This window comes from Poecilia reticulata, linkage group LG21 (genome assembly GCF_000633615.1).
Source record: "Poecilia reticulata strain Guanapo linkage group LG21, Guppy_female_1.0+MT, whole genome shotgun sequence".
In the NCBI taxonomy this organism is placed as follows: Eukaryota; Metazoa; Chordata; class Actinopteri; order Cyprinodontiformes; family Poeciliidae; genus Poecilia; species Poecilia reticulata.
Window position 1 is genome coordinate 10,491,752 of NC_024351.1, and position 21,498 is coordinate 10,513,249.

At 38.5% G+C, this 21,498-nt stretch overlaps 4 protein-coding genes across 9 annotated transcripts in view; all 4 read right to left on the reverse strand.

Annotated features, from left to right (window-relative positions):
* matn3a (matrilin 3a) overlaps positions 1-5,480 on the reverse strand; it is a 10,847-nt gene extending 5,367 nt beyond the window's left edge. Inside the window, exons 1-3 of one of the 4 annotated variants that reach the window (XM_008397568.2) lie at positions 4,347-5,480; positions 3,025-3,504; positions 2,021-2,133 (exon numbers count right to left, since the gene is read on the reverse strand). In XM_008397568.2, coding sequence (XP_008395790.1) covers positions 2,021-2,133; positions 3,025-3,504; positions 4,347-4,515 — 762 coding nt within the window. In that variant the 5' untranslated portion in view covers positions 4,516-5,480. Of the gene's footprint in view, positions 1-2,020; positions 2,134-3,024; positions 3,505-4,346 lie in introns of those variants that run through there. The other 3 variants (XM_008397571.2, XM_017302331.1, XM_008397570.2) reach the window with 3 other exon arrangements.
* Positions 5,481-5,557: 77 nt separating this feature from the next.
* laptm4a (lysosomal protein transmembrane 4 alpha) lies at positions 5,558-13,367 on the reverse strand. The gene is made up of 7 exons (XM_008397565.2): positions 13,145-13,367; positions 11,449-11,569; positions 10,437-10,513; positions 9,500-9,622; positions 7,618-7,713; positions 7,328-7,426; positions 5,558-6,503 (listed from the first exon to the last, which is right to left on the reverse strand). Exons 1-7 carry the CDS (start codon positions 13,271-13,273, stop codon positions 6,429-6,431), a joined length of 720 nt encoding a protein of 239 aa, XP_008395787.1. The 5' UTR covers positions 13,274-13,367; the 3' UTR covers positions 5,558-6,428.
* LOC103457440 (lateral signaling target protein 2 homolog) lies at positions 13,287-15,647 on the reverse strand. 2 transcript variants are annotated; one of them, XM_008397567.2, is made up of 4 exons: positions 15,305-15,647; positions 15,085-15,208; positions 14,718-14,830; positions 13,287-13,373 (listed from the first exon to the last, which is right to left on the reverse strand). In XM_008397567.2, exons 1-4 carry the CDS (start codon positions 15,513-15,515, stop codon positions 13,327-13,329), a joined length of 495 nt encoding a protein of 164 aa, XP_008395789.1. In that variant the 5' UTR covers positions 15,516-15,647; the 3' UTR covers positions 13,287-13,326. The 2 variants fall into 2 exon arrangements, with proteins under 2 accessions (XP_008395789.1, XP_008395788.1); XM_008397566.2 differs by lacking the exon at positions 13,287-13,373 and having other exon boundaries at positions 13,484-14,830.
* A 1,097-nt stretch (positions 15,648-16,744) lies between these two features.
* On the reverse strand, positions 16,745-20,859 carry LOC103457438 (syndecan-2-like). Of its 2 annotated transcripts, none has more exons than XM_008397564.1 (5): positions 20,661-20,859; positions 18,515-18,593; positions 18,311-18,378; positions 18,086-18,200; positions 16,745-17,997 (listed from the first exon to the last, which is right to left on the reverse strand). In XM_008397564.1, exons 1-5 carry the CDS (start codon positions 20,724-20,726, stop codon positions 17,840-17,842), a joined length of 486 nt encoding a protein of 161 aa, XP_008395786.1. In that variant the 5' UTR covers positions 20,727-20,859; the 3' UTR covers positions 16,745-17,839. The 2 variants fall into 2 exon arrangements, with proteins under 2 accessions (XP_008395786.1, XP_008395785.1); XM_008397563.1 differs by having other exon boundaries at positions 18,311-18,381.
* Between the last annotated feature and the right edge of the window lie 639 nt (positions 20,860-21,498).

Genomic DNA, 21,498 nt, shown 5'->3' on the forward strand with positions numbered 1-21,498 from the left:
AATTTTCGGCCCACCCCGGCATTAGCAGAACCATAGCCTTAGCTTCTCGCCGTTTTTGGTGGCCGTCCCTTCACAAGGATGTGAGGGAGTTTGTCTTGGCATGTTCTGTTTGTGCCCGTTGTAAACCCACCCATCAGTCTCCAGCAGGTCTGCTGCAACCGTTGCCCGTACCTAAACGGCCTTGGTCCCATGTAGCAGTGGATTTCGTCACCGGCCTCCCATCCTCTAAGGGGATGACCACCATCCTCACCATTATTGATCGGTTTTCTAAGGCCTGTCATTTGGTTCCTCTTAGAAAATTGCCGTCAGCTCTCCAAACTGCTAAGCTCTTGATCAAACATGTGTTCCGTTTACATGGTATTCCCTGTGACATCCTGTCAGACCGAGGTCCACAATTCTCGGCGCAAGTGTGGAGACATTTCTGTTCAGCGTTGGGGGCCAGGGCCTCGCTTTCATCTGGTTATCATCCACAGACTAACGGCCAGGTCGAGCGCATGAACCAGGAGATGGAGGCCACTCTCAGGTGTCTTACTGTGTCCAACCCCTCTGACTGGAGCTGTTACCTACCCTGGGTAGAGTATGCCCACAATTCTCACACCTCTGCTGCTACTGGTCTGACCCCCTTTGAGATCTCTCTAGGCTATCAACCTCCTCTATTTCCGGCTGAGGAGGCGGACATCGCTGTCACGTCGGTGCAACATCATGTCCGCCGATGCAAGGCCATCTGGGACAAGACTGTCGCTGCCCTTCATCGCACAGCCGAGCAGAATCGTCGCTGGGCCGATTGCAAGAGGAGGGCTGCTCCTACCTACGAACAAGGTCAGAAGGTCTGGCTTTCCACTAAGGACRTTCATTTAAAATCTGTCTCCAGGAAGTTGGCCCCCCGCTTCATCGGTCCATATGTTATTGAGAGGGTCATTGGTCCATCTGCCGTCCGCCTGCGCCTGCCGACTTCCCTCCGTGTTCATCCGACCTTCCACGTTTCCCAAGTTAAGCCAGTTTGCTCCAGCCAGTTGTGCCCACCTGAGGAGCCTCCCCCTCCCCGCGAGATTGACGGCCACCCTGTGTATACGGTCCGCCGTATTGTGGATTCTCGCCGGCGTGGGCGGGGCTGGCAATACCTAGTAGACTGGGAGGGCTACGGCCCTGAGGACCGGCAATGGGTGCCTGGCTCGTTTATTTTGGATCCCTCCCTTATTTCTGATTTTCGCTCCTCCCAACCTTCTGGTTCCTCTGGACCGCCGGGTGGCGGTCGTTGAGGGGGGGGTACTGTTGGGTACCAGGTTGTGGGGTCAGATGGTTTTCCTTTTCAGCACCACCAACCACCCAGAAGAGGGCGCCAGTGGGTTGGATCTTGGCAGGAGGGTGTGCTGACAGGCTCTACAGGACACACCTGATTGGCATCATCATCTCCCAGGAGGAGTATAAGAACAGTGGGCTTCCAACACTTCTCTGCCAGAGTGTTGCCTTTAGTGGTACATCAGCCTGCTGAGTTATATCCTCAGAGACGTTTTTTCAAGTTGTTTCTCCTAGTAGCCTTTTTGACCTGTCTCTTGTTACCTTTTTTCCAGGACATCTACAAGGTTCTCTGGGGAAGCCTTCCCCTAGGCCAACTAGCCTTGGATTACCCCTTCCTGTGACTCCTCTAGTTGGAAGCCCTCCGCTGTTCCTCCGAGTCTCCTCAGATCCACCTGTCCGCCCTCCAACGCCATAACCACCGTCGGTCTACCTACGTCCTCTCCACTACTCCCTCTCTTGGCACCCACCCCCCTCCGCTGCACTTTATCTGCTTCCTTCGGTAAGCACAACTTTATCCTGTAGTCAAGTCAATTCCCACCATCTTTATACTCACCATCTCCATTTTGCCTGCAGTCGCCCCCGAGAGTTTCCTGGACCCAACCTTCCTTCCTGTGGCAATCTATCTCCTTGTACATGTTGTAAATAAATTATTGCACTTACTGATCTCTTCGTGTGTGTTCCTGCATGTGGGTTCGAAACCTCAAATCCACCATGACACCGCCATGTTGGCCAGGAAGATTCTGACCTTCTCGAACTCGGCAGGACGAACACTGCGAGAGCTGTCAATGATGAAGACCAGGTCCAGGGGGCGACTCCTGCATGGAGAATCTGTCTCTGGTGATCAACCAAACCATGGCAAGAATAAGTCCATTTAATAGTAAATTAAAAACACTAAAGTTTGGTTTTAGTGGTGAAAAAAAATAATCATCCAAAACAGAACAGTTTGAGATGTACGGCATGTTCCCAAAGGAACTAAATGAAACGATAGTGCATCTCTTGTTTGGTTGAACAGAAATGACAGTGTATGCTGAGTAACATACAATGCATCATTTCAGAGTTGCAGCAACCCATCTCACTTTCCTTTAAGGAAAATATGCACAACATTAAAAGAGACATCACACCTGAACGAGAAGACATAAGTGTTAGCATTCCTTTCTGAACAATATCATGCACATTATACAACAAACTGTGTAGCTCATCAGTCAGATCCTCTCTACTTTTCATTTTAGTTAACCTGGAAGTCAGTGGAAGATCTCTTCACATTTTTCTACTACAGTGCCATGAAAAATAGGATTTTCCCCTTTACAGATTTCTTCTGCTTTTTTTCTAGTTTTGTTATATTTTAATGTTTCAGACCACCAAACAAATTTAAAAACAAGACATGGAACCTGATTAAATAGAAGGAGCAATCTTCAAATTAGAATTTCAGCATATTAACTTAAAAACTGTAGTGTACAAAAAAGGAAAAAATAAAATAAAATTAGTAAGGGGCAAAGACATTTTTGTTTTATTTAAAATACAGCACCGTATGCGTTTAAGAGAGATTGTTAGTTGTCATCTCAGTATGCGTGCGTCCTTGAGAGAGCAGCACCAGTGTTGTTGTCTAACTCCTAGGTAAGAGGACAGGTCTACCGCTGACCAAAAGTTGCAAAAATACATCTGACCTCGAAAGTACGGAGGAGAATTGGTTGGGTTGGAAAGCGATCCTGACTGGTAATATTCTACCTGTCTCCACAGGACTGATGGTGGTGATGAGGCCGCTTTGGGTACTGACCGGTTGCTTCCAAAGAGCAGGGGTCTCCACTGGTGACGCAGTGGTCACGATGAATGTCACTGGTGTCTCTGTAGCTGCAGGGAACGTTGGCCTCACCGTATGTCTTGGCAGAGTGGGGAGGACTAAAATAGCTGCCACTGGTGCTGACCTTGTAGGGCACGGACCTCTCGGTTTGTACGGCCATGGGCCTTTGACTCTGTGTTGGGGCTGTGGTTGAGCAACTGGTGGAGATAAACCTCTGTATGTGTGATGCAGGTGTGGTGCAGCTGGCCCATTGAACCGGTGGTGATAGGGCAGCATGGGGAGCGGGGGCCTGTGGTAAGTCACTGGTGGAGATAGAGGAAGAGGTCGATACACTACCGGTGGAGGGATCCTTGGTGGCTGGTAGTGGTAGTGATACCTTCCTCTATACGTGTAATCACTTCTGTGATCTACAGGCCCACCAGAAAGGAGAAGTGATAGAGAACATTAGAAGGATGAAGGAAGGCAAACATGAAGGTTTTGTAAGTTGACATTTTAGTTAACGCTAGTTACATTAACAACAATCAGACATTGTTTTATTGTCCACAGGAACACAGACACATGATTAGTAAAAAATTAAATATTCAATCATTGGAGATGTTTCAAACAAGCAGGGATTTTTTTTATGGCAGCTTGTGAAACCCTCTAGTGAAGACTTATCACCATGCTTACAAAAAGTGTAAAATGCAGTTGTTAAAACACTTGATTGTGGGTGAAATATTCATCCATTGTAGCCTTTTAACGTGCTTCACTTTACAAAAGTATTCACACCGCTCATTTTAATGTTGTCATCTTTTAAGAAAGATCTAACCAAGGACTGGGTTTGCAAATGAACCTGTGGCTAGAAAACAAAATGCTGTTTTATTCGCTGCCTTTGATGAGATGAATTTGAATTGAATTAAGCTCATCTTTTCACTTTTTTGACTAGTCATATCTAAAAAGCTCATTTTATTAGCATTTTATGTTGCAGAGCATCACAACATAGCACATAATACCAATGCTTTTTAGAAATAAAAATCTGAAAAATGTGAACAAAAATGTTCAGTAAGATGAGTGGATAGTTGACTACATTTTTTTAACTATCTAAAACTACATTACTATTAAAATGTATATCTCTTGCAGAAGCACAACATTTTTTTCCTGCTAAAGCTTTAGAAGTAACAAACACAATTTATGCTTTATGACAAAACAAAACCTCTACCATCTAAAAGTATATTTTCTGAATAAGAAACTGGATTTTTAATTAACTTACTTGCTGGATTCAGGGTCCTGAGTACTGGTTGAGCATTGTGTCTGGTCTGAGCATAACTTTGTGCGGTTTTCAGTCGTGAATCTCCTGCTTTGAGGTGGTAGGTTGCATGTGCAACATCAGAAAACAGCAGCGAAACACAAAAGAGAAGGCTGCAGGGAAAAGGCTTCATCTTTAGATCATTTAGCAGAGCCAGGTCTGTGTGTCTTTTCAGGATCGGGGTTTCTGGAGTATCCTGCTCCGCTCTGCAGGGGATCGCCCACCTTCACATATGAGAAGATCTGAAGAGAGACGCGTCAGACTGCCCACCCAATCCAGAGGGTTTGTAGGATAGGGAGAACAAATATTTGTCAAGGAGGGTCAAAAGAGGCTGCTTTTCCTCAAGTGTGATTCCTTTAAGCCATGGTTAATGTATTTGCTCATGCTTTTATTTATTTTTTTCCCCTTCTCATGTATATTTTCCTTTAAAATCTTTCCTCTAAAGGAAAGCCGTTCATTTTTTCCTTTTCAGTTTGACAATAAACAGTAGAAATCTGTAGTTCTACAACAAACATTATGTTCATACTTTCATACGGTTTTTATTTTTGGTCCTGCATTAGACGTTTTCATCACTAAACAAAAACCTTCTAAAAATAAAAATAAAAAACAAAGGCAGGTCAATGTGGCATCTGGAAATGCAGCATGCATTTCTAAAAATCTGATTTTCCAAGTTAAATTCTTCAGTTTAATAAAAAAATAAAATAAATTATTCATTCTTTAATCTTAATCCCCAACATCAATGAGAAAAATCTACATCTGTTGGACTGCATGGAGAGATTATGTGAGCAGTCTTTACCAGTCATTAGCTGGGTTTGGATTTTTACTAGTTTCCTCCTTGTATTTGTTCAAAAACAAACAAAAAATATCCCAACAACATGACCATCCTGGTTCACAATGAGAATTAGTATTTGTTTGACTGGAAACTAAGAAGTTGAATTTTGTTCTCTTCTGACCGGACCGTCTTCTACCACTTATTACGTCTCAACTAGCCAGTTTTCCATAAAAACCAGATTTGCGGAGTGTATGTTGAGATTAAACAAAAGATTGTTACATGTCAGTTTAAGAGATGGATTTAAGGGAATGGCATAAAACAAAACTAGAAAAATATGAGGTAAGAAAGTTGAGCCTTTGGGACATAAGTGGGGTGCAGAAAGAAAAGTCAAAAGATCTTCACATTGTTCTGACACATTTATTTAAGTCAACTGTTTTTTTTTTTCCACAGGGATTTAAATCATTACCAATAAAGCAATGGGAGGATTGCGTTGATAAGCATGCAACAACTAATGCTCACAAGACTAGCCGTTAATCTCCACAGGTCAGGCGAGAAAGAGGGAGAGAAAAAACAATCAGTGTTCTTCTCTCCTTCAGTTCCAGCTGGGTAAAAAAACAAACAAAAGAAAACTAAGCAGCTTTGCTCAAACGCCACTGCAGCAAAGCGGTGATGACGCTGTGAACCATACTACTGCGAAGCTAAATAAATACAGACAAAAAAAAAGTGCTAAAGACTCAAATCAGGGGAGAGGTGGAATATTTTAGGTCTTAAACAGCAGAAAACTGGAATACAACTTAACAATAAGAGCTCTAAGAAGCAGATTGTCATAGTTTAACAATTCTTTAGTACTTCATATATTGATCTATCAATAAAATGGTGCTGGATTGATGAGCAAATCTCAAGCAATTTTTTTTTTCACATATCCCTTTTACTAAGACTTAAAAAAGGGCTGAGGGCTTAGGGTGGAAAGGGTAGAGGGGGTTCCTTCCAATGCTTTTTCAAACACCACATTCATCCATTCATTATCACATACATTTTAATTTTCCCACATTTTTTCCCCCCCATCACATCTCCAGGATGCTCTATAAACACTAAAAGAAATACAGTGGAGAGATTTAACAGAACATTTTTAAAGGACTCACACAGACACAGAGGGTTCAGAGGGGGCATAAGGGCTTCATGGTGTTCAGAAATGGGTTAGACCGGGGGGGGAATGTAGGAATGCATATGATGGCTGGGTGTGCATGTGCGTGTCCTGGTGACACAGCTGGTGATTAGGCTGGCATGTAAGGGGGAGGAGGGTCTTTCTCTGGCATCTTCATCGCCATCTCATAGGTGGGCAGAATGTACTGTACAGGAAAAGCAAAGGAAGACGTTAGATTCATTAAGTGTCCACTAAAAACAGCAAATATTTTTTAAAATATTAATGTATACTCTAGAAAACCTGATTCACTTTCTAAATGTAGTAGCTAAACAAACACACACAACCAATAAATATGGATTCAGGAAAATACAATAAAAACATCCAACTTTCAACATTTTAAGCTTAAAAAAAATAAAGAAAACGTGGATATTATGTCTCTTCTGAACCATTATTAACAATTACTAACTTTTCAAATGTAATTATAATTTCAGGGAAAAACATGACTGCCTTTGTAATGCATTATAAACTGAAAATTGTTGCTTTTAGTTGCCTTCAAACGTGGGGAATTTCACGTATTTGGAAATGGAAAATCAACAAAAAAATATTTTTTTTTCCATCTATTGAGAGTCTTTAACATGATTTGAAGATGTGTGCAGTTACTTACACTCTACATGCGTTTGTAAAAATGTACTTTTCAAAACTAACCGGTGCTTTTATAGTCTTTAAGTGTAGATAAGTAAATGTATTTGCTTTTTCCAAAAACTGAGAACCTATGTAGCTGCCACAACACCATTAACATAAAAATGTATATTATTTTGAAGTAATATTAACATTGACAGTCAGAGCAGCCTTTCTAAAGCATTATTTGTGACAACCCAAACCGTTTCTCAACATGACAAACATCCTGAATGTGCTTTGTGAGCCACCTGCTGGCTCGACTTTGACATTACACCTATGAAATCTCGTACCAGGACGCCATCATATCAGCAAATTAAGTGTCCATAAATATTGACTGCGACTCACGCATACCTGGGGAGGGGTCTCAAAAGCCGGGTACACAGCAATCTCTGGCATGTTCCTGTTGTTGATGTACTTGTAGCAGTTCCACACACAGTTGATCAAGTAAGCCTGGAAGCCATTTACAAAGAGCTACACTTACACATGTACATTAGCAGGTTTTTTTATGCTTGTAAATACAAAAACCTAAAACTTGTTCACTTCAACAGCCAGATAACACTCGCCAACATGCTGATTGGTTGGATGATATACCGAAGGCCATAATCTGGATCAAATCTTGACAAGCAGGCTGACTGCTTTACCTTGAGAATGATCAGGAAGGCAAAGAAGACCAGCACAAAGAGGAGGAGGCAGCTTGAGTTCAGAGACAGAAGATAATCCTTGTATGGGAAATCCGGCTGAGGAGCAGAAAAAAAAACAGTTTTTTGAAGCTGTGCTATATGAATTTAATTGACACAGAAAAGACTGAAACTCTGTTGTGACAGGTGGATGGCACTCATTTGTAGACAAATTGAATAAATGCAAAGATAATACTTTAATATCATCTTTCTGTTGGTGTAACATTGCAGAATCATAAATATTCCTTTTAACAGTATGTTCCGTTAGGAGCACAGTTTGTGTGCATGGAAGCAAAGATTTCTCAGGTCATTTAAATAATTCTGTTTTTAATGACCCCCCAAGGCCTGATTATGTAAACTGCTTTCAATTAAAAACAGTTGCTTGGTGCAGCTAAATCTCACACTTATCCATTTGTCAACGACAACAATGCGAAATTGCCTGATTTATTAAAGCATCCTCCACAGTGCCTGGTAAAACTATTGAGACGGTGAAGTTTATTTATTTTTTTTTTATTTATTTATTTTTTTACATTTTGTGATGTTAGACTCAAATGTAGAAGTGTAGCATGCATTTTTTTACCCTATTTGCCTTAATACACCCAAATACAATCCGGTGTAATCATTTGCCCTAAGAAGTCATTTAATATCTCAGTATAAATGCAGCTGTTTGGTGAAGACCAAAGAGGTTTGCACATTAGTGAATACCAGAAACTCTCACCTATCTCCACTTTATTTATTTATTTTTTTAATGGTGGTGTCATCATAATACTATGGGACAAGTAATCTAATCAGAGCTGCTCAGAAAACTGATGGAGAAACATTTAAAAGGTTCCCAAGAACTTGACACTGGGACAGAGCTTCACTGTAACAGGATGCAGCTTTAAGATGCTTCTTGTCTCCAGCACACCTGATTTCATTGAACGGCTTGAATGACATCCTGATGAGACAATTCAGCCATTTTACTCAGGTGTGCTTCAGCAGGGAGGCATCTACAGCTACGTTCACACAGCAGGCAGGTCTTAATGCTCAAATCCAATGTTTTTTTCTGAAACCTTTTTTTTTTGTGGAGAATCAAATGCAACCATATCAGATTTAGTACGCAAGAAGCACAAAGGCACAAATCAGGTGAAAAGATCAGAACTGGGGTCGGATATGGGTCACATGTGGGCAAAAAAGCTGATTTGGGTCACATTTGCCAGCTGTGTGAATGTAGCTTCGATGTTGCAGAATAGTAGCTCTTGATGATTGGACGTAGGCACTGCAAGTTTATATTAAAAATTTACAGCTGCACTACAGAGAGAAATGTAACTTTCAGTCTGCAGATGTGAAAATCTAGTGGAGATATAATCAAACAGCTTTGCAAAAGTAGCAGCAGCTAATGTGAGATTCTACAAAGTGCTGAGGGTCTTAAGATTCATGCATGAAAGACTATTTAACTTATGTGTAACAAATTATTTAAAAACTATATTTCTCTATCCTTTAAGATATGCACAACTTTGTGCTAAGCTGTTTTACGTAATCCTAATAAAACACACTGAAAACGGCAGCTGTAACATCACAACATTTGAAAATGTTTCCATCAATAAGAGAACCATACAGTCACAGAAAATTGATTCTCTCATACAAGTCATGCATTTTTTTCCCCCAAGGAAATACAAGTGATGAACTGTGAGCGCTGCGCAATGATGTCGACTTCCTGTTTACCAATGAGTGAAACATGCTGTGTGGCTAAAGCAGGAAATGCTGAACGAGTCAAACAGTCCAACAGCAAAATCATAAAAATCCAGTAAGTGAAAGCAAACATAAGATGACTACAGGTGGAACCCGACAGTGAAATGGGACTGACCAGCTGCTCCAGGTAGTCCCGGATCCTGGGAAGGTAAGTGAGAGAACTGATGGCCACCAGGCAGCTCAGAGCAAAGTCAAACAGCTGGTAGCAGAAAAACGGGATGAGCCATCCATCACGGTGCTGAAGAAGGCGGACACAGTTGGAAAATAGAAGATTAAACGATAACGTGGACACATCTTTACTGAATTTGGACGGACCAGAATGCTTAATTTCATACGACATCTAGATTAATAAAATAACATTGTAGAAATTATTAAAATGAACAAACTTTAAGTCCATTCCTAGGTGTCTTGGTTAAGAGTTTTTTTTTTCTTCTAAGGAATATAGATTAGGTTCATATGATGCTAGAAGACATCAAATTAAAATAAGCAAGGTGGTCCTTCCTTTAGTAACTAAGCAGTTTGGATTTTACTTCAAAATAATAGTAAAAAACACTAAGGATGGGACCTACTTCATTAGAACTAACATTATATTCCTAACATTATTTTTCAAATCTGGAGACAACTGCCACGCTATACCAGAAGGTTTTCTACAACACTTTATTGGAAAGTTGTCGTAGCGCAGCTAAGGTACGACTTTTGGACAATCTGCATATGCCTCCTGTTCCCAGTTCGCAGATAGGAGTCGTACTTTAACTGTGCAAACGAATCTAGCAGTTTAATGAAGGTTCATGTGACAAAGCTACCAAACCTGTCCTCCTTGTTGCCATCAGGCAGGCCTGCGAGGTAAACACGACACGCAGTGAAAACACAGCATGGTGTGGAACAAACCTGATACATCACAATTCCTTTCAACAACCACTTATAAAAGCTTTATTTTGTGCCAACTTTCACAGGGTGGGGGGGGAATGAAGCTGAATTTCTTCCACGGATTATATATTCGCACAGAAAACCCAAGACAAACCTTTTAAAATGTTAATTCTGCCACGACTTACAGTGATTGCTCCGTACACCATCATGGCACTGATAGTGAGCATCAGCAGAGAGATGGCAAATCCAACACAGGCATTTTCTACAAAAGAGCAAGAGATACAATCGGTGAATTCTGGCCACAGTAAGGCCTTGGTGCATGGTAGAGGCCAAGAGTCGAGATTAAGTGTATATTTGCCTGTGCTTTAAAAGAGGCAGCTGGGATTTGCATACTCAATAAGACGGCCAACTCACTCAGCTTTAACAGAGTAGCTCTGGGGAACATTAAGTCGATCTCTTTCAGCAGAGTCAGTAAATATGAACGACACCGTCTGAGATAATGAAATGGTCTACCTTTCATATCCTCTTTTCTCTCATCACTTATCCTCTCACTTTGTTAACTCTTGCCCTGCGGTGACTCGTGCCAGAGCTGCTGCAGTAATGCAGTCTGCATCAACCCTTTGTTATTCTGTAGCTCAGATAAAACAATCTGTGTATCAGTTTGACCCCATCTGACACTTCTAATGTCAGATGGGGACAAAAAGCACCGTCTACTGGAGCTGATAACTTGGAACTACAGTATGAATAGGCTTAGCATTAGAATTAAAAAGCATGAATGTGGGGGGGAGGGAAAGGGGGCTGACTTTAAATTGGTCTTAAATTCAAAGTTTACTCGGCAGGGTTAGAGAGCATTCAGTATTTTTGGAAAATTCCAGATAGTGACCTCAATGGTGCTTATATAAGCAGCTTCAGTACAGAGTTCTATGTCAAAGTCCATTCTTTCCCAGGTCCTAACATTCCAAAGTACTCCAAACAATAAACACAAAAGTTTACTATCAAACTATTACTCAAATTTCCACATTTAATGAATTCAGTTTATTTAAATAGCTCTGATTTAAAACGCATGTCTAAAGGCACTTTCCAAAAAAAAAAAAAAAAATCCTAACTTATATACAGAAATATATAGTCAATAAATTCCAATTCAAATCCACCAGTTTGCACACAGAGCAGATATCAAATTATTATATTTTTGCTTACCGGACATCCTGTCGGAAGCAAAGTAATGGTCAATGACCTCATACTGCAGGTCGATAGTCGGTACGTTCTCTGGGTGCGTCACAGCCACGGTCAGCAGGATTCCCATCAACAGGTTGACCACCTGAATACAGGTAAGTACAGAGTAACGCTTGAGTTCAATTTAAATTAACTTGGGGCTAATCTGAATTCGCTTTCAAAGCTGCATGAAGTTCAAGCTGCAGATAATGCATGAAGAAAAAACATGAGCTTAAAAAAAGGCAAAAAGCACCGTTGTTGAAAGCAGAGAACACTAAGAAATTATGACACACAGGAGACTAGGCAAAAGGAAAAAAGGGTTTATGTGTTGTTGTTTTTTTATATGAATGATGAGATGTAAATTTAATCCGATATAAAAGTAATGCTTGACTGGCCCTTTAAATAAGAAGGAGGCTCTAGAGTGCTTGGGAGAAAATTTAAGAAACTAGATTAATTCTACATGTAATAAAAAAAATGTAAATATTTCATCACAGCAGCTCCTGGAAAACATTTTTAGTTCAGTTTAGTAAGCAGATATTAAAGTTTGAAAATGTAAACATGCCATCCTGCTTATAGCAGTTAATCCAATGAACATAAACATATATATGTCAGCATACAACAGTCTAGGCAAAGTAACAAAAATACCAGCTAAAGTTCTGGTAACTACACAATCCCCCCCATGCCCTCCCTCCATCATCTGCAGATAACAGGATGACTAAACTGAGTTCAGATGTAATCTGTTAACTGGAAGAACAAAAAACTCAGGAACAAACATGTTCTTTCAATTGACATAATATTGCAGATTATGACAAAGATCCACACTACACACGCAGATCATGCACCTCACTAGGCTTTCAGAATAACTAATAGGGAATAAATAAAACAAATCTTGGGGTTCATCTTAAAAGCAATGAACTGCTAACTACACACCTCAGGCAGCACAAGCACAATATGGCAATATATAAATATGGCTTCTGCAACAAAACCTTCCACTAGTTAGCCAAGGCAGGTCTGGAAGATAGTTTGAAAGGACAAATTATAGTAGTGAAACAACATAGGCAAAATGACAACAGTACTGAAAAACAGATGAATAAATAAACGAATATATGGATTAAGGGTTGAAGGACATATAAATACATAAGCGGGAGAAAGTCTATTTTTCCGGTATTTAAAATTGCTAATATTTTTCATTATTATATGTGCTTCTGCTGATTCTTATTTATCTTATCTTATTATCTGACGATCGTCATGCAGAAGTTAGCGGAATATCGGCTATTTAAGCCCAATGTCACAGGTTTGACACATTTAGATCTCACACAAATACTTCCAACAAGCATGCACGGACACCAAAAAAAAAAGTTCTTGAATTTTACGTTTAATATTATACTTGAGCAGGCTCATCCACGAGAAACGCCACATAAGTTAGCTAGCTATAGCTAACATTAGCATCCCGTTAGCGTCACTTCGACATACAACAGGCTTTTCACGCTCGAATGCTGAGGCTATAAATTATTTAAATACACATGAACAGCCACAATAACAATCAGAACTGAGCAGTAATCTTAAATAAACTGCAAGGTTAACGTAACTCCTTAATTATGTAAACTTAACAGGCGAACGACGCAGGCTAACGCTGGCTAACGCTGGCGTATTGACCGTTATCGAGAACCATCTTACGCACCATATACCATGTTCCCAGGATGATAGTCCCGGTCCGAACATGGCAACATCCACAGCACCGGGTGGTGTACAGTCTGTCTCGGCTTGGCTTGAAGTGATGCATGTCCTCTACGAGTGTAGGGAGAAACATCTGGAGAGTTGGCAGGAAACGTCGGAAAAAATCTTCTCAGCATCAACAGTCAGCTAACGACCGCGGAGAAACGCCCACCACCAGCCCCGGCGATCTGCGGCTGCGCACAAGGTAGATTTAAAAACAAACCATCTATCGTAACGTGAGTCTACGTTCCCCCATCAATGTTCTTAGCTTTTAAACTTCAGTAACAATTTAAATAATACAATGCAAACTGTAGCGGAATTTTATGTCAAAATTTAAAGCATAAACGACATCAATGGTACAAGGGAGGCTAGATAAATTTCAGAAGTGTACTATTTACAATGTCCTGGAAAAACTGTCATTTAAAAGGGGTAATTTTAATTGATTATGTAGAAGAGTGTCTATTCGAGAGAATAAATAAATATGTCCTCTTTATGAACCAACTGTTGTGATTTTGTTGATTAATTATATTCTCTATGTGAAATAAATGCCTTGTCTCCCCAAAACTGCGCTCTCATATGCTTATGTTCCCACATCTTATCTGCTTTGAATAAAACACCCAGAGAAGAATCAGTTGGCTTCCATCTTCCTTAAATAAAAGCATGTGGAAACTTTTTATTACTTGACAGTAGTTGTGGATCATCTGACCTCTTGTAAAGTTAATATTAAAAAAGGTTATAAAAATTCAATATTGAAAATGTGAAAATGCAGTGATCCCTAAGGCTCTGGTAGTTTATGCAACATTAAAAATACATAAACAATTCAAATAAACAAATTCATTAAATTCCTTTTTTTTAAAAAAAAAGGAAATAAGCATTTTATTGTCTAAAGTGCAATAATGTACCATTCTTTTGGTATACATGTTATCATTTGTTGCAAAGGATGTATTTGCAGCTACAAAAATACTTTTAACGTCAACATGTGAAAAGCTCAGTCCAGTCTGCTTGATTTATCCATTCAGTTTAAGGCTAATCTGTTGACAATTCTTTGGATTAGCCAAAAAATTGAATAATGCAAAACATGTAGGAAATTTTATTTTAGGCTCTCTAGGGAGCACATATTTACATATGAAGAAGGTTTTTCAACTTATATGCAAAATATATAGATGTTTTTGTGAAGTTCTAGCTCAGTATCCACTCCGACTGTGTTGTTTTTTTAAAAAACTGTATTTTCAAAGTCTGTATTGTCCAGTTAAAAATTACTTTACATTTTTAAATGGACTCAAATTAATTGATGATTACTTCAATAATTGAGTCATCATCATCATAATCATCATCATCATCATCATCATCATCATCATCATCATCATCATCATCATCATCATCATCGTCTCTCTCATTAATTGTTTCAGCCCTGGTCTTCATGACCTCTCCCATTACACAATCATCATTTGGAGCTACTATTCGTTCATGTGGAATGACTATCCATGTTTTGACAAAATGAACATCTGAGGTAGGACTGGGAAGTTTTGAAGCTGAACCAGGAAGTGATGATGCAGTGAAATTTCCCCCCTGCGCATAGTGATGATCCAGCAAGGCAGTGGCTGCATTGATCTTGTTCTTTCTGCGAGATCGGTACTTCGCTCTTTGGTATCTGTTGTAACAAGAAGGAAACGGGAATCATTCTCAAATTAAGGCACAATAACAATAAATGGATGACGTATCTAAAATAATGCATTACCATCATGACACTGTGATCTGGATTTATTTTGGGGGTATTTACTTGTATTATACATTTTGTTAATTATGAATCAATAATTACAATCACAGAACAAAAACTTTTTCCCTGAGTATCGTTAATCAAATTGCCATTACCACATAATCTGATTGCAAAAGCAAATCATGTACCTTTTCAAATTGGCTTCAGAGAGTCTCCTTCTTAGTTCAATTTCCTCGGGAGTTGCTTCTTTGGTCAGCTTCAAGGTAGGGGCCCAATCTGGGTTGGATCTGTCGTACAAGTCTGCAGGTCTGCCTACAAAGTAGAGTTTTTCCACAGCAACTAGTTTAATACTGACTGACAGCATTGGCAATATGGTTATTTTCAGAAACAGTTTTAAAATGTCCTTACCACTAATAAAGTGATCAGAGCAAATCCGTGATGTACTGGACGGTTGATCTTTCCTCCGGATATTAGCTAGCCACACTCGACGACGCTCGATGCTAAGTCGCAAAGTTTGCTCACCTTCTGTCGTCCTGACTTTGGGGATGTAGTGAAAACTCCTCTTCACTTTTTTGTCTCCTCTGTTCTTACACCCTTTAACCCAACAATACACCACCATCGTGGTTCTCTTCGTGCGGTCAATGTAGTGGAATGCTTCTTCTTCTTCTTGATTTTTATTGGCGGTTGGAAAGAAACGTCGTGGAATGCTGATTACTGGTTCTTCGTACTATCGCAATGGCGCCGGGGTATCCGTGTGTAATGTTGTGGGAAACGTAGTAAAACTCCTCCTTTTCCTGCTGAAGTGCATTGTGGGATTAGTTGTTCTTATACCAGACTCATGTAGTTCAGTCGTGGGTGGACGACCAACAACAATATAAGGACGAATAACTTTATATTAAGCTTGATGAACAATGATTTTCTGAATAATAAAGATTAATATAAAGAAGTCATGTTAAATCTGTAGATGGAAAACTCTGTAAAGTATCTCAAATTAATTTGATTTGTAAATTACCTAAACGCTCAGTACCAGTGCTGCTTTCCAGGCTTTTATCAGCTGTAAAATATCTTTTGAAAATAACTTTTAAGAAAGTATTGAACATATTTCTTCATTAAGTTCACATTTCTGTATTAAAAATGTTTGCTTTTTTTAGTATGATGTGATACTCTATCATAATCACCAGGTTTTATCTGTAAGAAAACATGAAATATGTTTCACTTTCTGAACTGAATGCCTGATTTTTGATTTATTAAATATAACAACATTAAATTGCATGATATGATCTTCTTGGTTCTAAGGGCACTTGGTCCTGAGAAACAGTTACACAGACTGTTTTTTTTTTTGAAAGTCTTAACAGTTTTCTCAAGAGATATTTACTATTCTTTTTTTTTAAGTCCAGTCCAGGTATCTGACCATTTCCAGAAGAATCCAATTTTGCTTGGATGGACTCACAACACACAGTCAATCCCAAGAGTTCATAATTCAAGTGATGAACTTGAAAAACAACTTTAAGCATCTTAAGACAAGATTTGTTCCCATTTCTTTAAGTGCAAACAAAAATGTGAGAGAAAAATGATCACATATAGTTTTAATTCTAATAAGTTTTCATCCAATATATTAAGACATATCATGTAATTAAATCATACACACTAAGAGAGACATTATGCAGGAAGTAGTACATTATAAAACACAAAAAATCCAGTTATATTGAAGACTTTTTAACTTATATTGTATAATTTAGCAAAATAAAGGGTAAGGGTGAACATTTTTGCACTGCCCTTTTAGCACTGGATCAGCCCATACACAACTGTACATAAAATGCATAGAATCAAACAACTACCAATTAGTTCTGACTTTTAATGACACCATAATTTTATTTTTATAAGTGACAGAAAGCAAACAAAAATACATAAAACCAACATCCTGAACGTGCAAAAAGAGCACTGAGATTTCACTAGAAATCAAGGTATTACTATTTCTCAGGAATCTCAGTGACGACACAAACTAATCAACATTTTAATGTAGTAAAAACCTAAAAGGCTCTGAAAAAGAGATACAAGCTGCCACAAGTCCCCCCCATTTTTCCTTTACGCTTTATATTGTGCTACAAAAAGAATGGAAATTGCTACTGACTGATAAGTCAAATCGTGCATTGCATCTCATTTCAAACCGATGTAAAGGAATATACAGAACAAAATCCAGGATAAATAGTCAAAGCTTAGCTTAGCAGTTATTGATCTTTATACTTCTAATGAAAACTATACACATATTAAATATTTCTAAAACAGAGGCAGAATGAGGTCCTTGAAACATTTTTAATCACGTTTTATCACAGACATAACGTTAAATTAACAGAGACAGTCCGCCCAGGAAGTATTCACACCCCTTCATTTTCCACTTACAATACAGTCTGATCCCAAAATAGATTTTTATTTTTTTATGGAAAATTTGCACAAAAATAATTCACATTTTTAAGGCGTTTTTGTAAAAAAGAAAATCTAAAAATGTTATTATTGTAACTGATCTCGATGCATCTTCACCTTTGCTAGATTTAATATATCGGACATGATTTGGAAATGAACAATCTCGCATAAAAAGGTCTCGAGGTTGGCAATTCGTATAGCAGAACTCAACCAACAAAGTCAAAGGAAAGGTCAGTAGACCTCTGAGATTGTGTTGAGGCAAAAATCCGGGAAAGGATGTAAAAATCTAGGATCTTGAATACTCAAAAACTATCTTAGAATGAAAACTGTTAATATAGGAGAAAGTGAAAGGGTGTGAACACTTTCTGGTGAAAAATTAGAATTAAGTGCAAGAAAGACAAAAAAAAAAAACATTGATAATTTTCTCCTTTGAGAAAATTCATTAATAGCAGCTCTCCACAATCAGGAAGGCGGAGACACCCCATGGTGCTTAAAGATTTCAATCCAACGTGGATGTGAGAGTTAAATAAAAGTTACTTCCTGAGTCGGTTTGTGGTATTCTTCATTTGAAGCCTTGTTCTGAATAAGTTCTTCTTTGCGTTTCTTCCTCCATTTGTAAATCAGGAACGCTGACAGTAGAACTCCTATTATTGCTCCAGTTACTCCCCCCGCAATGGCAGCTGTGGACGCAAACCAAGCAAACTGAGCTAAATTCAAATTCACAGTTTACAGCTTTATTGCTTTCGGTGTGCATGCATCCCGCAGTACCTGCAACGATCTCTTTGTTTTCCAGTAAGCTGTTGCTGTTTGAGATAACAACCAATTCCGTTGCAGCTTCTCCGTCACGCCTGTGTGATCTCCCCACATTCAACACTGACGAGCTCTAAAGCAAAAGAGAAAGACATTGCATTATTTCCTGCATAATCAACCACATCAAATGCAATGAAGCAGGATATATATTTTTTTTTTCTTTTTTTTTTAAATGGGTCATACTTTGGCAGAATTTGTGTTTCCCTTTACAGGGTTTGGTACAATATCTGGGTCAGGATTGTTGTTGTTGCCTTCTTTGGAGATGTGTAATTTCATCAGGCGAGAAAACAAATAAGAAACAAGGACAAACGTGATTTGAGGATATTCAGGGAAAGAAATGAAAGTGATTATTTATAATAGTCGGTCAAAGGAAGAGCTTGAATATACCTTGTTCTGGATCATCTCCGGAACCAGAACCATCCAGGTCATATCCAGATCCCTCCCAGTCCTCTGGAGGTCTAGAAAGCTTATTTCATGGAAGAAAAAAAAAAGAATATTGTTAGCATATAAGCAAGTCACTGAATAATACAAGGTTATAAGGAAGATAACAAAGCAATAAGGAAATGAATACTGCCAAGGAGTCAAACTTCCCCTGACAATCCCATAATGATCCAGATAGTCACCACCAGTAAACACTCATGAGCAGATAACAACGGGTGATTGCATAACTCCACCCATTTAAGTTTGCAACAATTTTGGGGGGTTTTGCAAATTAATTTGTAAACCAGAAGCAAATATAATTGTAGATGTTTAAATATTGTTTATAAGTGGTCAGTAAAGAACTGATAAATGGAGAAATGCATATCATAAAACTGTAAGAGCAGCACATACTTATCAGGAAAATACCATAGGACGTCATGATCTGTGTCAGACTTCCCACACCCACTAACAGCTCTACAATAAACCTAGAGAAGCTACAGTAACTGCTTATAACTATAGTGCAGTTCCAAACTAGCCGCACCCCTTTACATCTTCCAAACTTGCACATATTTCATTGGGATTTATTTGTGACGCACCAACACAAAGTATTGCACGATGTAGAATGAAAACTGAGCCTGCACATCAACCTGGACACACCGGGGTGACGGCAGCATCATGCTATGGGGATACTTTTCTTTAGCAGGGATAAGGAAGTTGCAAGTTGGTTAATACTGATGAGAATATGGATGGAGTTAAATACATTAACAATCCTGGAGGTAAAAAAAAACGGTTTGAGGCTGCAAAGATCAAACTGGAGCATTAAGAGAATGACCGTAAACAACCAGAGTTTTGAAAGAACTGCTTAGATTTAAGCACCTTCTTATGTTAGGATGCCCTGGTTAAAATTCAGATGTAATTGCAATTGAAAGGCAATACTGAAAAAAAATAAAAAAAATTTTTCAAAGATGCTTTGAATATGTGTTACTTTGTGCTGGTCTGTCATATAAAATCCTAATAAAATAGACTGAAGATTGAGGCCGAAACATGGAAAAAAAACATCCCTGTAAGCACACAATTTTCCGTTTTGCTTTAAGTTACAATTCAAAGCATAGCAAAGAAAATGTGACCAAACATCTTCTTTCAGTTTTGTGGCCATAACTTAAGAAACAAATCTATGACTTGTGAGAGGTCAGCCATTTCTAACTGGCGCGTTGTGGCAACAAAAAACTAAACAAATAAACCTTGAATTTCCTCAATTCAAAGTTTCTTAAAACTTTAAAGTGAAGTGAACTATTTAGGTTTAAAAACATATGATTAGTAAAACATCTAACAGATGTATATCTCTATGTCTTGCATTCACATTTTTGCAAGTCCTGTGAATTAAATATTAAGGTGCGTCAGGACAGCATTCTTTTGAGTTCTAAAAATATATAAGTGCATACCTTAAATTTGTTAGCATAGCTACCTTTATCAGGGAAATATAGGGCTTCATGACGTTGTCATATTGTACCACATCCAATAAACAGGTCAATAACACACCTATATTTGTGTTATTTGTGTTACACCTGTATTTGTAGGTACTTGCAAATACAGAACTAAAAAAAAAAAAAAGTTTTCTCACATATTTATTTAATTGCACTTCATTAAAAATATGTGATCAATCGTTTTTGGTCCATAAAATGTCTGTGAAATTAATACATAAATATTTTTCTGTAAATTAGATTTTTTTTTATAATATTTATTTGCCCACGATCTTTGTTTTTTTGTTTTTAAGCCTGGCCCGTGAACAAATAGCATTATATGAGTCAGGACATCAACTTTCTCAAATAATAATAATAATAATAATAATAATAATAATAATAATAATAATAATAATAATAATAATAGTATAAAAAAACAGCATAAGTCGTAAAAGTAGATTTGAATAAGCCAATGAGTGCCTTCAGTCACTGAAATGTAGCTTTAGTTGGGAAGTTTAAAACCTCCAAACTGTTTTGACATATTTTTGGCTCGAAGTTATTGCTGAACAGGAAGTGAGCGAGGTGACCGCGAGACTAAAGTAACCACCATGTCTCCTCTGCTTAATAAGATTTAAAGGCAGAAGGTGACTTACCGACACCCTTTCAGGAAGGATTAATCCCAGTGCTAAAACCACGGACACAGTCAGGGATAACCGCATCTTTAGGCTGAGGTAGAGTCCCCTTTGTTAACGCGTCTCTCTCCTCCTTACTCAGAAGAACTATGATTGAAAAACAAAACAAACAAAAAAAACCCAACCTGTCTACTGATCCAGCTGGTTTCGACCTCATAAACCCCACCCACCGTGAAAATGATCGCACACTGTACCTGATGGGAGGAGACTGTTTTAATAAAGGTTGGCTGTAAGCCAAGAAGCAGCGCCTTGTACAATTTACTGACACACAGATGGGCTTAAAATAACGTCAGCAGAACCATAATACTCTACTTTTCTTTCTGGAGCAAAAAAAAAAAAAAAAAAAATCACTCTTTATTCTGAGAACTTCGGTTACATCCCGCATTAAGTAATTAACTTTGATTAAAATCACTTGCACAAAAGCTGTGGGCAATTGTCGGTGCATGTTTTGGACCATTATCTGGCTCAAAGGCATGAGAACCTTTGTAAGTTCACTGCTTTTTTAAAATATAAAGAATGTGTAGTATTTTAAAGAGTTTCTGCTGTAGTGCAGTCTAACAGTTGTTCTTTAGAGCAACATCCCCACACATCCTCCATTATTACTATGCTAATCGATGTGCATTAAGTGTTTTTCCCCTAGTCAGGTTTTTATTTTACCTTCCTTGATGTGTGGTAGATGTTCCAGTTATTCAAAGCTTTTTAATCTAAGGCTGTTATAAATATGAGGAAGATGATCCACATGAGAACAAATCTGTATTACCTGAATGCTATGTAAACATGACTTCCCAATTTTGAGAAA